The sequence below is a fragment of the Camelus ferus genome, chromosome X (assembly GCF_009834535.1).
Source record: "Camelus ferus isolate YT-003-E chromosome X, BCGSAC_Cfer_1.0, whole genome shotgun sequence".
NCBI classification, from domain to species: Eukaryota; Metazoa; Chordata; class Mammalia; order Artiodactyla; family Camelidae; genus Camelus; species Camelus ferus.
This window is the reverse complement of record NC_045732.1, coordinates 32,771,670-32,786,079: the sequence shown is the minus strand read 5'-3', so window position 1 is coordinate 32,786,079 and position 14,410 is coordinate 32,771,670. Positions and strand designations below refer to the sequence as shown.

The window sequence follows — 14,410 nt, the reverse complement described above, 5'->3', positions numbered from 1 at the left end:
CCATACCATGAAGTATGTGAACAAACCTCTTTTTATTCATAGTAGATCAGGATACAGTTATACCAGTATACTTGTTTGAAGGAATTTGAAATGCAGAATGGACAAGCCTAGAAGTCAGGATATGTTTAAAAACAGATTCAAGGATTCACCACAAACAGAAAAAGATGAACATATCTGAGCAGCAAAACGAAAATTCAGGAAAGTTGGGGTGACATGCAGTCCTGCCACCCTCTTCCACACAGACCCTCCTAAAACAACCACCACCAAGCCTGTTGGTGCAGACTGGGTGCCAGTGTCAGAGCCCGGGGGGTGTCATGGAACTTCTGTTGAAGAGACCAAGTCTGCAGTTTGCCTGATAGGCCTGACTGTAGGAAATGCAATTCGAACACTAATAAGGGTTTATAAAACATAAAAAAAAATCTAAAATTTAACAAAATATTCAAAATACTGAAAAAAAGAAAGAGCCGCTACTATTTGGGGTAGAGTCTGCATCACTCAGAGGCCATCCTCTTCTTCAGAGAAACAGAATCCCCTTCTCAAGTGTCAGCAGGACACACAGCGACACAGGTACACACCAACATGTGCCCATGGGACTAAGCCTGGGTCAATGACATATTAGCAAAAGTGATGATGCTTGTTCCGGTCCATCTCCTTACAAACTCGTGTCCTACCTTCTCTGCATTCTATTACATTAGCCTAGAAATGACCACAGCAGGAAGCCACCTCAGAAGCCAGGTGTTAAAAATGACAGAGCTGACCCACATGCCCCAGTCTGCCTTCCCACTCCATTCTACTGGGTCCCATATGTGGGGGGAAAAGCCATACATTAATAGGCACAATATTATCTTAAAATAATCCATATATATATTTATGTATACACACAGAGATAGGGTTGCATTTATTTGTAAAGCCAAAGGTAATAAAGAAAAGACATCATATTTTTAATACATGATGTGATCATGTGTAAAACTGAAAGCTGGAGAAGTTAGGGATCAATGGTAGTTTTTAAACTTTTGTAAACTTGTGAATTGTTATAATGAGCATGTGTTCCCGTTTGTTATTTAAATGCATAATTTTCTATGCATAAGGCAAATGTAGCAATCAAATATTATAATCTTGTTAAAATAGTTTCTTGATTAACCAATTCATATTAAAAACAGGTGAGGAACTGGGCAGCCAGACTGGGACTGAGTAAGGAGAGATAGAGAGGACTACTAGGAGGTCCCAAAGTGGCAGCCAACTGTATCCAACTTCTAGAGGCTCTGTGAAGACCAGCAACCAGATAGGTGCTCACAGTCACTAAGGAAAAGACAAAGGGAAACACACTGGAACTCCCTCTAAAATGAAAAATCTCGAAGCAGGGCAGCACCTCTCCAACCAACTATTACTGACTCCAAAGAGAATGGGGCTGGAGAGAAGAAAAAGGAGGAAAAGAGAGAAATCGCCTCATTTATGGTTAACTTTTTATTCTACAACCTGGTATTAAAAGTACCATGATTTTAAAAATCTGAGATGATATGGTAAATACTCTCTTGGAAGTTTTGGGCTTTTGTAATTTCTATACAAAGCTTAAACCCCACACAAGTGAATAATGAACAAATCATAATTATGAACATTTTTCCATTGACAGTTTATTATAATACACCAGTATCTTCTGTTTTGGTTAAATGTAAACAAACATCCTACTTTATAACAGAGACTGTGCAATAGTCCTGTGATTTGGTTTGACAGATCTACATGAAAATAATGTTCTTTAAAGAATTAAGGTGCCATTACAAACTGCCTTCCATAAGGCTAGGTCAAAGAGTAAGGAATAGATGATTATATCAGAACAAAGCATAGTCCTTTATGAACTGTACTCCCCCTACTGACTGCCCATTCTATTTCCACTCACACCATCAAAAAAGGTAGACATGGTATCATGCATAACCCAGACCCCTCCCCAAACACAACAGATAATATTTCAAGGCACCACTCCAACACTGTCTTCAGTTATGATCTATTAGATGGTTACTGAAATCCCCTTGAGATTTCCCATTACCTGACTTTCAGCAGCCACAATGCTAAAACTCTAGGTGCTCCATTGTCAATGGGCAGCAGGTTTGTGCTAAGAATGGAGTCTCCAAAAAGACGAACATATCCTAAACACTGCTCTTCTGAATCCATAAGAGGAGCTATGAATATCTCCAAAGTTGCTTCTAGCTACCTGGTAATGTCCCTCAGAGGTTCTTGAATCACTTTCTGTACTTATTTTAAATATTAATTTAAATAATCTTTGTAACTACCCAATCACATCCTTATTTTAAATATCCAAATATCCTAGAAAAGCACATAAAAAGCAGATATTAATTTACACTATAGTTACTCAAGTGGCCTTGCCAACCTGAATGCATTAACGCTCCACATGCCTCTGGGTCTGATTCATTCTCTGCTGGTCTCCTTTATGTGATGCAGGTTGCTACTATTTCAAAAACAGTAAGGTCTCTGTGAGAGGCATGATAAAATACTTTTAAAAATACTAGAAACAGACCCAAAGTTGCCAAGGACACCCTACACAAAAACCAAATTATGCACTGAGTAAACAATAATTAGAATCAGTTTTCCTCACCCCTCATTTCCTTTTTACTGTACTGAATGCTTTTAAAACTACATAATTTTAATTTAAGTTACTGTCAATGCCCTATTACTTTAACAAGGTAAGCATAACTAGTTTTATTATGCATCAAAAATGTTTTTTAATCCATAACAAGGTTGATAAAACGCTACCGTATATACATAAAGAGTTGATAAAATTAAGAGCTGGATGTTTTGAATTTTAAACAAGAGATCTGTGTAAGCAGCTCTTTGCAGGAAAGAGCCCTTTCCAGGAAAGAGCCCTTTCCAGGAAGCAGCTCTCGGCAAGGGGCGCTTCTGTCTTGTCACTTTAGCAAAGCTGTATTTCAACTAACCTTGGCCCCAAGCACATCTTTCAAACCTTTTGATCACTCAATGCCTCGCCTAATCTGTTGATTTTTTTCTTAATGAAGTAGAAATGAAGAATAAATAATTAACAGATAACTAGATCTGTTCCCCAGCTTCCCCTGCAGTAACCTCACAAGTAAACTGCATGAACAGAAAGCATCTAAGGAAAGATCACGAGTCAAGAAGCCTGCACGCAGTGGGAGATGGCTAAGAATCTGGTCCCCATCTTGATGATTAACTGAAATTTCTTCACCTTTTTCCCTTTAAAAGCTTTCACAGCTAACTAGAACCTCTGGAGTTGGTTCTAGAATACAAGTCTGCCTCCTCCCCACGTTATGAGCCTCCTGAATAAAGCAAACTTCCCGTTCCAACCAGCACTTGTCTCTAGAGTATTGGCTTTCTAGTAGTGAGCAGTCGAACCTGAGTTTGGTAACAACTGCACATTTTAAAATATATTTCTTCCACCAGCAAAATGTTCAGTATACTTGTAATTAAGACTGTGTGCTTCATCTCTAAAGTTAGAAAGGAATGATTTATATTAATGAATAAGGTAGAAATTATAATTTATCATTTAAGCTCCCACGAATGCATTATTCATCTGCATATGCCAAATCCTTATTGTATTTGTTTTAACGTCAGAAGATATGTATAACCCTGTACCTTAAAACCAGTAACTTGCAAAACAGAACAAGACTGTGATTACTTATTTTTAAGAAAAGCCCAAGAATTCTGCTAAACCATATCTTGCTCATGATTAAGAAAACAACAAATTGTATTGGTTTCTTTCGAGTGAGCAACTCAGTCAGGCACTACCCAGGAGTTTGTGTGCCAAGAAATTCACAGAGCAGACACTTCAGTGGAAGCTTTACAGCTAAGGACGCTGAAGCTTCTGAACACCAGCCAATTGCAAATGTACAGGACCCCTGGCTCCTGATGTCATTAGAACTACATTAATTTTGCTATTTGGAGAGACAACTATATTTCATATGAAAAAGGGGGTGATATTCAAAATATTCATCTCTAAATATCAATGAATCCTACAATCTAAAAGGGAAGTTTATATCAATATCTAGTATAAGGGCCTGACAATGAGCTTGTTTGATTGTAATGTAAGTGTCTGACATTAAACTTTTGATTGTCAACTTCTCTACTTCAGAGATATCCATTTCAAATAAACATACTGGCAGGAACACAGTAGATACTAAGAGCCAAGCAGCCCCACCCATGCAATTCCCCTTTTTAGAAAGCTCTGGTTGACCTAGATAACTGACCAGACTCACTGCTTATTTTTCCCCTCCTGTGCTTTAGTTCCCACACTTATATTTTAAATTTACCAATAAAGAGTGAACCTGTGAAACCCTAGGCACCCCACCTTAGACCCCAATAAAGGTGGAACACAGGCCTGTGCTCACCTGCTCCCCATCTCTACCCTCCCCAACCCCACCTCACTGTGTGGCCCTAGGAATGCTGTGCACCCTTCAGTACCTATGAGTAGTAAACCTTGTTTTTTCAAAATTCCCTGACAGCTGTTGTTGAAGTGTATCTTGCAATCATAATAGGAACCACCAAGGCAGGTCCAGCCACAATGGCTCAGAAAGGGGAAATGTCTGTGGAGGCTCCCCTAAGGAATAAGGGATCAGGTGAGCGCCCTCAAATTTCTAGCCAATGGCATCACTACTGATAGGAAGAGACAGACTCAAAACAAAATAGTACAGGATCCTTAGAACTCTGGCAATGACAGTATCTAGCCTTTAGTTACCAGGTCTTCAGTGGGTCCAAGGTCCAGAAGGAGTTGTCAGGGCAGGTCAGGCCCAGGGTGTGAGTACTTAGGACTGCATGGTTACCAATCCGCCAAGAAATATTTCAAGATTTTTTCCACTGGAAAGGATATATACTATGTACCAGCTAAACCGCAGCTCTGATTTTAGTTCAACCATCTATACCAAATATCCCTGTACTATTTTTACTGTACATTTCTAATTGGCCTTTCACTTAGAACATAATAGGTGGTTTAACTTGTATTAAAACAAAATCTTCCTATTCAAGCAATCAATTATATACTACCATATGACATATCGTAACTGAAAAATAAGTTTATTCAGTTTTCTTACTAAACTGACCATGTTACAGCAATAAAATCTTAGGGCTTGAAAAGTTAAATGGAAGTAAAGTTGTATGATAGAGATAATAGAACTTGGTCACAAATCTAGGCTCTCTCACTCTACAACTGGATGAGGTTCCAAAAGATAAATAACAGTAGTAGTACTTCAATTTCCTCTGCTATAAATTTGAGAGTATACCTTACAATGTAGATCTCCTAAACAGATTAAGGTAGATAATGTATTAGCAAATTAAAACAAACTTACTCTAAAAGACCGAAGGGTATTTAAAGAGTCTCACAGCAACACCATTTTCTAGTGGCAGTGTTATTTCTTGCCAAATGTTTAACTGTTCCACTATTTAATCTTTCTGGACGGCATTCTTTTATTAATTCTTTTTAGGTCCAGTGCTTCACAAACTTTACTGTGTACATGAATCACATGGGGATATTTTTAAAATATATACAGACTCCTTAGGTCTGGAGTGGACCTGAAATTCTGCCTTTCAAACAAGCTCAATTATCTGTCCCCAGACTAGCAACCTCAGTACTAAATGGGAACCTGTTAGACATCCAAATCTTCAGGTCCTATCCAAGAGTCAACCAAATCAGGAATTCTGGGGATAGGACTCGGGGATGGGGCTTGGAACCTGTTTTAACAAGTCCTCCAAGTGAGTTAAATGTAAAGTTGGTAAAGTTGGAGAACCTTAAGCAAGGATTCTCAGCTTTGTCTTCCCATTAGAATTCAGCAGGGAGCTTTTAAAATTTAAAAAAAAAAAAGTCACCCTCTAGACAAATTTTATCATAGTCTCTGGGTTGCACTGAATCATGTGTATTTTTAAAATACCCCAGGTGATTCCAGCACCCAGCCATAAGAATCACTGCTCTAGAAGAAGAAAACAGCTGATATCTGAATAGCACCCCCACCACATCTATTGATATATAAGTCATTTAGATTTCTTTTAATCGGCTGAAATTCGAATTTTCAATTACTCTTGTTACCTCTATTACAAAACAGATGAAATGTTTTCTTTTACTCTAAAGTTACTGAAATTAAATTTGGGCACTAAAAACCTATGGAAGATATAACGAGTTTTGAGTATAATGCATATGTGTTAAATATTTGGGGGACTAAAAAAATGCATGAAGAACCTCAGAGTTCTAACATGCCACATTCCTAATAATGAACTCTCAGTTAATGTTTGCTATTTTAACAATGAGGCACTGCTAACTCAGGTTAATCTCCTAGTTACCTGAAACATGAAGTAGAAATTACTCTTGATTTTATCAAAGTAAATACCTTATTATATATGAGGTTAATCATAGGAAAATATTAAACTATCTTTGGCAATCTTAGGCTTTCTATAAAATTTGTCACCCAAAGCCATAACTTTCAGTCTTTGCAAGGTCTAGGTAAAGTAACAGTGAACTTATAAAGCAAGAGCAAGTAGCAAGACATCATTCTCCTAATTACAAGTTCCTTCAGGGTATAATGTTCCCTTGTCCTTCATCTGGAGTGGAAACCACAGTGAAAAATAGGGGATTACACCATTCTGGCACCTCTTAATCCATTTGATATCTGTGTGAATTCCCAGATAAGACACATTTTCAAACATAAGAACACATAATTCTACAACATAATATAGATGATTTGGAGATTATCCAAAGAATTTCTCACCCTCACGACAGTTGGATTCCTGCCCCTGTCCCTTCTCTTTCTGCTCAAAACTGACTGTATGGGGATTTACCTTTTACCCAGGGTGAACCCAATTACTCTCTGAATAGTAGAAATCCAATCACTCTCATATCACTATAGTAGCCCTGAGATCACTCTTGAAATCTAGAATACTGACTTTAAAACTAATGCCAAGTCTAGAACATTTATTCAGATATTACAACATACTAGCACAGGGACTGTTCTGAGCATTTTACAAGTATTTTCTAACTAAATTTTCATATCACCATCTGCTCAAAGATCACATCCTCAGAGATGCCTCATCTGTCTGATACATGGAGGTATCCCTTATTCTCGATCTCATTAAACTCATATACTTTCCTTATTAAACCGCGGTATTATTTATCAGTTGTCTCCTCCATTACAATGTTAAACCCAAACTCCTAATTTATCCCCTCCCACACTCAGGGGATATTTCTTAATTAATTTCCTAATTCTAGAGAGCAGAGCCTATTTAAAACTTTAAGTTCAAAATGTACTTAATATAATTATAAACTAAATTCCTCCGAATATAATGGCAATATAAAAACTAAAATCTTAAGTCCAGGAAAAAAAAAACACAAAACATATTCTAGATACTCAAGAAGCCATTTTACTCAGATAAATCTCCCTTTCCCTCCCCTTGCCTCTCAAAAACACACACATGCTCCTGTTTTGTTACCTCATATGCCAAAAGTAAAAATAAGGAAAATCAAGAAGAAAAAATGGAATTGATGAGGACATAAGGAAGATAACAAGTGAATCTAAAATAGAGGTTAATTCAAAAAGGAGCAAGGAGAGGAAATGTATTTTACTATTGTGTTCCTTGACTCCCTCAAAAATCTTTTTTTCCCTTTTTTATTGAGGTATAGTTGATTTACAATGTTGGGTTAGTTTCTGAAAAACATTCTCAATATCATTTAAGTGACTTTATAAATGGACACAAAAATCCCATATAAAACCATAAACTTCTAAAATAAGATATAATTTTATTTCAATAGTAAGCACATGCTTCCTTTTTGTGAGAAAATATTTTCATTTTTACAAGGAATGTATTTTTCATTTTGAAATTTCATTGATGTGTGAAATGTACAATTTCAAAAGAGCACTTTAGCAGTTGTTTTTATACTAGGTTTCAATTTCATACATTGATTTGAAGCGTTTTGCAAACACTATTAATTTAAAACATCTAAAAGTTATATAAGTATGTAAATTTATTTTTAAGTAAATATCTTCTGTAGAGTTGTTTGCTGATGGTAGTTCTAACACAGGCTATCTCAGTGAAACTATAAACATTCACTTTATTTATGCTATAACTATGGAGACAATTTTTGGGGTTTTGCCTCATCAATACATCATCAATAGAACAATAAAAATAAATGAATAATATCCCAGTTTTCAGTGAGTGGACACTAATTACTATCATGATCATATGTCAAACATGGAATCTTCATTAATGTATTCTATTCAGAGCATATTTCTTGATCAATTCCCTAATTCTAGAGTGTAGAGTCTATTTAAGACCTATGCAGCCATCCCCAATACCCCCACCACCCCAGGACATTATTAGTTGCTCCTTTTGTGTTGCATTCTCTATTTACCTCTATTGGTACCAAATACTTGTTTAAAGTCTACCTTCCCTATTATATTGACCTCTAACAAGGAAAGGCCACTTCCTATTTCATCTTTGCTTCCCCAATATCTTGGGCAGAGTACACAAGGATTACTCACAATAAATATACACTAAAAGATGAAAAGTAATAAAAGAATCATGAGACTCAAATTTATTCCAAAGAGGCTGAGGTGAAAGGGAGGCTCCTAGGGAATTTATTGCTGGAAGACCTCATTTATCTCAATGGGATGAAAGATGGAATGCCTGGCAAGAGAAAGGCAGGCAGCTTTGGAGAGTTCAAAAGAGAACCTTATAAGGACTTAACAAAGCATCAGCAAAAGGATTTGCCAGGATTAAGGTTTCAGGGAATGTTCATGATTTTGTTTCCTTGCACATGGAAAAGCCTACTAGAGCCCATTTAGGATTTTCAAAGTTTTTAAATTAGTTCCAAAAGGTCTGCTTTATCCCAAACCTGCTGAGGGTTGAAATGGAGTTTCGGGTCAGGGAAGAAGGGTAGGGAAAGCCAGTTAAGAGCAAACAAGTCTCAAGGCTGAAAGGAAGCTCACAACAACAAAAAGAAAAGGCACAAAAATCATCAAACAGATGACCCTCCTCCTTCTAGAGACTGTTTTCAGGTCTCCTTACATCCTGTTTGCTGACCAGACGTCAACATGCCACAACAATTAAATCTGTTCCTGCCTCTCTTAGAGGCAACTGTACCACCATCCAAGAAACCATCTAGTTAGCACAGCAGTTAGTGAAACTATTTCCTTCCTCATCCTGTTAATGTGGTCTGAGAGCTTTGCTCATGGATAAGCTATTATTGATTTTTACTGGTGAGCGCAAAGGTACACCTTATGTAGTGCCTTCGGCAAAGTGTGAATTTGTGGACTAGAGCAAAGTAAAGCTAAACTTCTATGAACAAGGTCAATAACATACAAAGAGGCGGAATTCCTCCCAGGACAGAGACATGGAGTTTAGTTCTTGATAGGAGCCTAAAGCAATGCCATTTAAAAAAAAAATTTTATGTCAACAAAAGAGGGACTTTAAGCATCAAAAGAGAAAAATGGGGGTCTGAGAGGTGTAATTTAGATGAATTGATCCATCAACATACATGAAAATGGGACACGGAAGCTAGAGCTCAAATCTACATGAACTGCATCCTGGATACGGTCATACTTTGCCTTGGATGCAACATTCCAGCATCATCTGACTCACGTCCTTCTAATTCCTAACACAGAAATCAATCCTTTGACCGTAAATATACTATATAGTAATGATCTCACTCAAAGTTAATAAATTTTCACACAGAGTACATATTCATTTTCAGTATACAATTCACTCTACACTATAAACATTTTTACCAAATTTTACTGCTCTACACATTCACCTCATAATTTGGTGAGTCAATCTCAAGGTGTAATATAAAAGGAGAATTTCTGGTCCTACAAGATCTGAAATCCAGAAACATGGTTTAACCAAGGTGTGCTTTAATTTCCTTGAGTCTGTTTAAGGAATATGTAACAAAGTCCTATTGGTTCAAAACTCCTTATGCTGATGTTTCTTATTTTCATTTACTACTTCCTTTGTGCCAGTTCTTGTACACTTAACAATATTAACTCAATGAATTTCTCACAATTACAGGTGAGCTAGATTTTGCTATAACCCCCATGTTACAGATGAGGGAACTGAGAGGCTCAGACTAAATAACTTCATCAAAGTTAACAGAGCCAGGATTCAAACCTAGGCAGCCTAGCTCCAGATTACATGTCAGCAGCCAGTATTACACTGTTTCTCATGAAAGCATCATTACACTGGGAACTTCTTAAAGAAAATCTTTATGTCCAAAATCATTATTTTAGATGTCTCTCTTTTTAACATTTTGTAATAATGTAGAATAAAAGCCTACTATTCTTCACTGTCAGACACAAAAGAATCTACATTTAAATGTCTTACCGGTTATCGCTGTTATCGCAGAAAAGAACATGGGTGAAAAATGACACAGGTTTAGATGATTTGAAGCTGAAGTGGCATGTTAGCGCAGCATTAGTTCCACTGGGAGAGCCTGTGATGACTTGGCCTTTTGGGAAATTCGCAGAAAGAGGCTGAATCTCATCACCATTAAGAAGCGTTGCTGGGGGAATCTGGACACTTAAAGTTGAATCTCTGTTTGAGATTTAAAAAAAAAATATTTAGCTCAAAATACACACAAACAATTGGATTTAAATGCATTTTTCTCTGTTTTTTGAATCTTTAGGAAAATTAAAACAAAAAATATTTACAATAATATGCCCAATTACTAAAAATATTTTTGTATCAGCTCTCATTTTCTGGTCATAACATAAGTAAAACTGGTAATATGTTAATTTAACTAAGAACCACATAAGATGATCAGAAGTTCTTTTTGTCCTCTCAGAATTCAAAACAGGGTTAAAACATCTGATTAAATATAATGTGTTTTCAATCACAGCCATGATAAAAACAGTATTATCCTTAAATATGTCCTGACAAAAATTTACTAAAAATTACTTTAATAGCTACAGCTTTATTGCATGTAGACTAAACAATATTAACAAATGCATACACATATCATTTTTTAAAAATTTGTATACTATTATGCACTTGTATACATACATCATTAATTTTTTTCAGTCATTACTATTAAAAATTCTACTTGATGTTCACATATTTCACTATATATTATATTTAGCCAACCTAAAATGTTGGTGATTTTTAATAGCACAGTATGTAGTATTCACTTTCAATTCTACTTAATACTTGATAACTTTTAGTTGTCAATAAATATTTCACCATATTACTTTGTTTTATTTTATTATATATATAGGTTCCTAAAGCAAATGAGTGTTATCAGATGGAAATTTTCCCTAGTATTCTAATTAAAATGAGGATTGTTCAGCTAATTAACGAGAAAAAGTAAAGAAAGATCTCAAGTAAAGATCTAAGTAAAGAAAGAAACCTTGAGTTAGTGAAATCCATACCGTTCACTGGATAAAACATGAAAAAGTAGTTTATAAATTCAGGTTTGAATCCAATTCTGTTGCTAATTAACTAAGGGTCATTGGATAAGTCATTAACACTGTTGATTTTATTGTATATATAATGAGAAGACTAGGTTACATCATCTCTCTAGTCCCTTTCACACACTCATTTCACTATACCATGTTTTATAAGACAGCTTTTAACTTGAGGTAGTTTTTAAATTGATACCATTATACATTACTCAAAAGCTGAAAGAGTAAAAGATGAATTCATATATGAGACTGTTTCTTGACAAAAGAAAAACTTTCTAGCACAACATAATTCAAGTCATTTCTATTTCCCGTTTAAGCAGCAGGGTTTAGAGTCTACTTACAAGATAGGGTATTGAAAAAAACTGAATCCCAGAGTTGTCGAGTTAATGTTGGAAAAACTACATTCTCTCACAAAATAGCATTTAGAACAGGCCTCGAGGCAGAAGTAAGCAAGCACTCATATTTTGGAGGCCAAACGGCAGGAAACTAAAGGCCATTCTATGCTTCTCAACATGAATAATTTTCATTTATTTTCAACTGTTACATCACACTTGGAACTTGTTTTCTCTGGATCGCAGAATGCCTAACTATAAAATACGGTACTGAACCAGAGAAGCTCTGAGATGGGTCCAAGATCTGGTAGTTTATGAAAATAATGCTAATTTGTAATTCATGGTGATACACAAATCCTCAAAAGTTACATAACTTTAACATGTCAACTAGCCACTCTTCACATCTATTTCTTTCTATCTGTAGACAGGCATATATTTCTAAATACAAATTTGTCTGGCTTTCCTTATCATAATTTTTCATAAAGGATATCAATATATGTAGTCTTCCTTGACTTTTATTTAATCTCAGTATTTTGTTTATAAGATACTTAATAAAGTTGTCTTATGCTGAAGTCTCTCCACTTCACAGCTATAGAATATTCATGTACATATGTATTGAAAATTACATATTCCTTCATCTGTCACAGGACATTTGTGTAGTTTCCAGATTTTGCTATTCTTTGTAATGCAATTACAAATAATTTCAAACAAACCTTGCAGTACACATGTGCAAGAGCTTTTCTTCTTTCTGTTTTAATTGAAGTACAGTTGACTTACAATATTATATTGATTTCAAGGGTACAGCATACACAGTGATTCAATATTCAAAGTTATTATAAAACATTGGTTGTATTTCCTGTGCTGTACATTACACCCTTTTATCTTATTTATTTTATACCTAGTAGTTTGTACCTCTTAATCTTCTTCCCCTATCTTGACCCTCTCCCCATCCCTTTCCCTCTGGTAACCACTAGTCTGTCCTATCTATGAGTCTATTTCTGTTTTTGTTAAATTCATTAGTTTGTTTTCTTTTTTAGATTCCACATAAGGTGAAATTATACTGTTTGTCTTTCTCTGACTTTTCACTAAGCATAATACCCTTCAGGTCCATCCCTGTTATTGCAAATGGCATTATTTTATTCCTTTTTATGACTGGGTAATATTCCAGTGTGTGTGTGTGTGTGTGTGTGTGTGTGTGTGTGTGTGTGTGTGTGTGTGTGTGTGTGTGTGTGTGTGTGTGTGTGTGTGTGTGTGTGTGTGTGTGTGTGTGTGTGTGTGTGTGTGTGTATACACACCATATCATCTTTATCTATTATATTGACAGACACTTGGGTTGCTTCCTTATCTTGGCTACTGTAAACAATGCTGCTATGAATGTTGGGGTGCATGTACCTTTTTAAATTAGTGTTTTTCTTTTCTTTGGATATATACTCCAAAGTGGAATTGCTGGATCATACAGCAGTTCTATTATTAGTTTTCTGAAGAAACTCCATACTGCTTTTCATAGTGGCTATACCGATTACATTCCTACTGATAGTGCACAAGGGTTCCCTTTTCTTCACATCCTAGTCAACATTTATCATTTGTTGTCTTTTTACAACAGCCATTCTGACAGGTGTGAGGTGATAATCTCATTGTGGTTTTGATTTACATTTCCCTGATGAGTTTTTCTTGTACATACTATGAAGTGGAATGGTTGGGCTGTGAAATATGTAGATGTTAAACTTTATATAGTATTATCCAGTGTAGTCCTACTCACTGACACTGTAACTAGTAGTCTGACTTTTTAAAGTTTACCTACCTAGAACAGGCAAAATGATACCTCATTGTATAGTCTCTAATATACATTTCCAAGTTTACAAACAGGTCAATTATATGTTTTCACATGTTTATTTTCCATTTATGATTCAAGAACCTCTGAGGGACATTACCAGGTAGCTAGAAGCAACTTTGGAGATATTCAAAGCTCTTACCTATTGATAATTTTTGTCAACATTTCTATTATTTGCTGTATTTCAGATTAATTTTTATTATTTATTTTGTTGCTAGCATGATTTTAAGTCTTGTTTAAGAAATCTCTCTCTACCCAGATATTAAAATTGTTTTTTCAAATTTTTTTCACATTTTACATTTTACATTTAAGCTTTTAATCTATGCGTAATGAATTTCTGTGATTAAGACAGGAATCCAGTATGAAATATTCCATACAGACAATCAATTGTTCTAGCACCATTTACTGAATAGTAATCTCTTTTCTCCAAAGATCTACAATACTACCTTTGTCATACATTCAGTATCCATCCATGTGTCGGCCTTTTTTCAAGTCTCTCTATTCTATACCTTGGCTTATTTTCTCTCTCACTGAACCACTGACACTGATTTAGTCTTGATATTTGGGGAGGCAAGCCCTTCTCATCTTATTATTCTTTGGTGGTGGCTTGGCTATTCTTGACCCTTAATTCTTCCATATAAAATTTAGAATTTTACTTGTCAATCTCTATGAAAAATTTTATTTGAATTTATATTGCAGTTGCATGGAATATCTAAATTAATTTGTGGGGAACTGTCCTTTTTATAATATTGAATATCTCCATTCATGAATATGGCATTAATCTTCATTTATTTATGAGTTCTTTGACTTAAGTTTCGTAATTTTCTCTG

The 14,410-nt window shown here is 35.5% G+C and overlaps 1 protein-coding gene across 1 annotated transcript in view; it reads right to left on the bottom strand.

Annotated features, from left to right (window-relative positions):
- CFAP47 (cilia and flagella associated protein 47) overlaps nucleotides 1-14,410 on the bottom strand; it is a 359,639-nt gene that overhangs the window by 243,393 nt on the left and 101,836 nt on the right. The window contains exon 26 of the mRNA XM_032474648.1: nucleotides 10,342-10,551. Coding sequence (XP_032330539.1) covers nucleotides 10,342-10,551 — 210 coding nt within the window. The remainder of the gene's footprint in view (nucleotides 1-10,341; nucleotides 10,552-14,410) is intronic.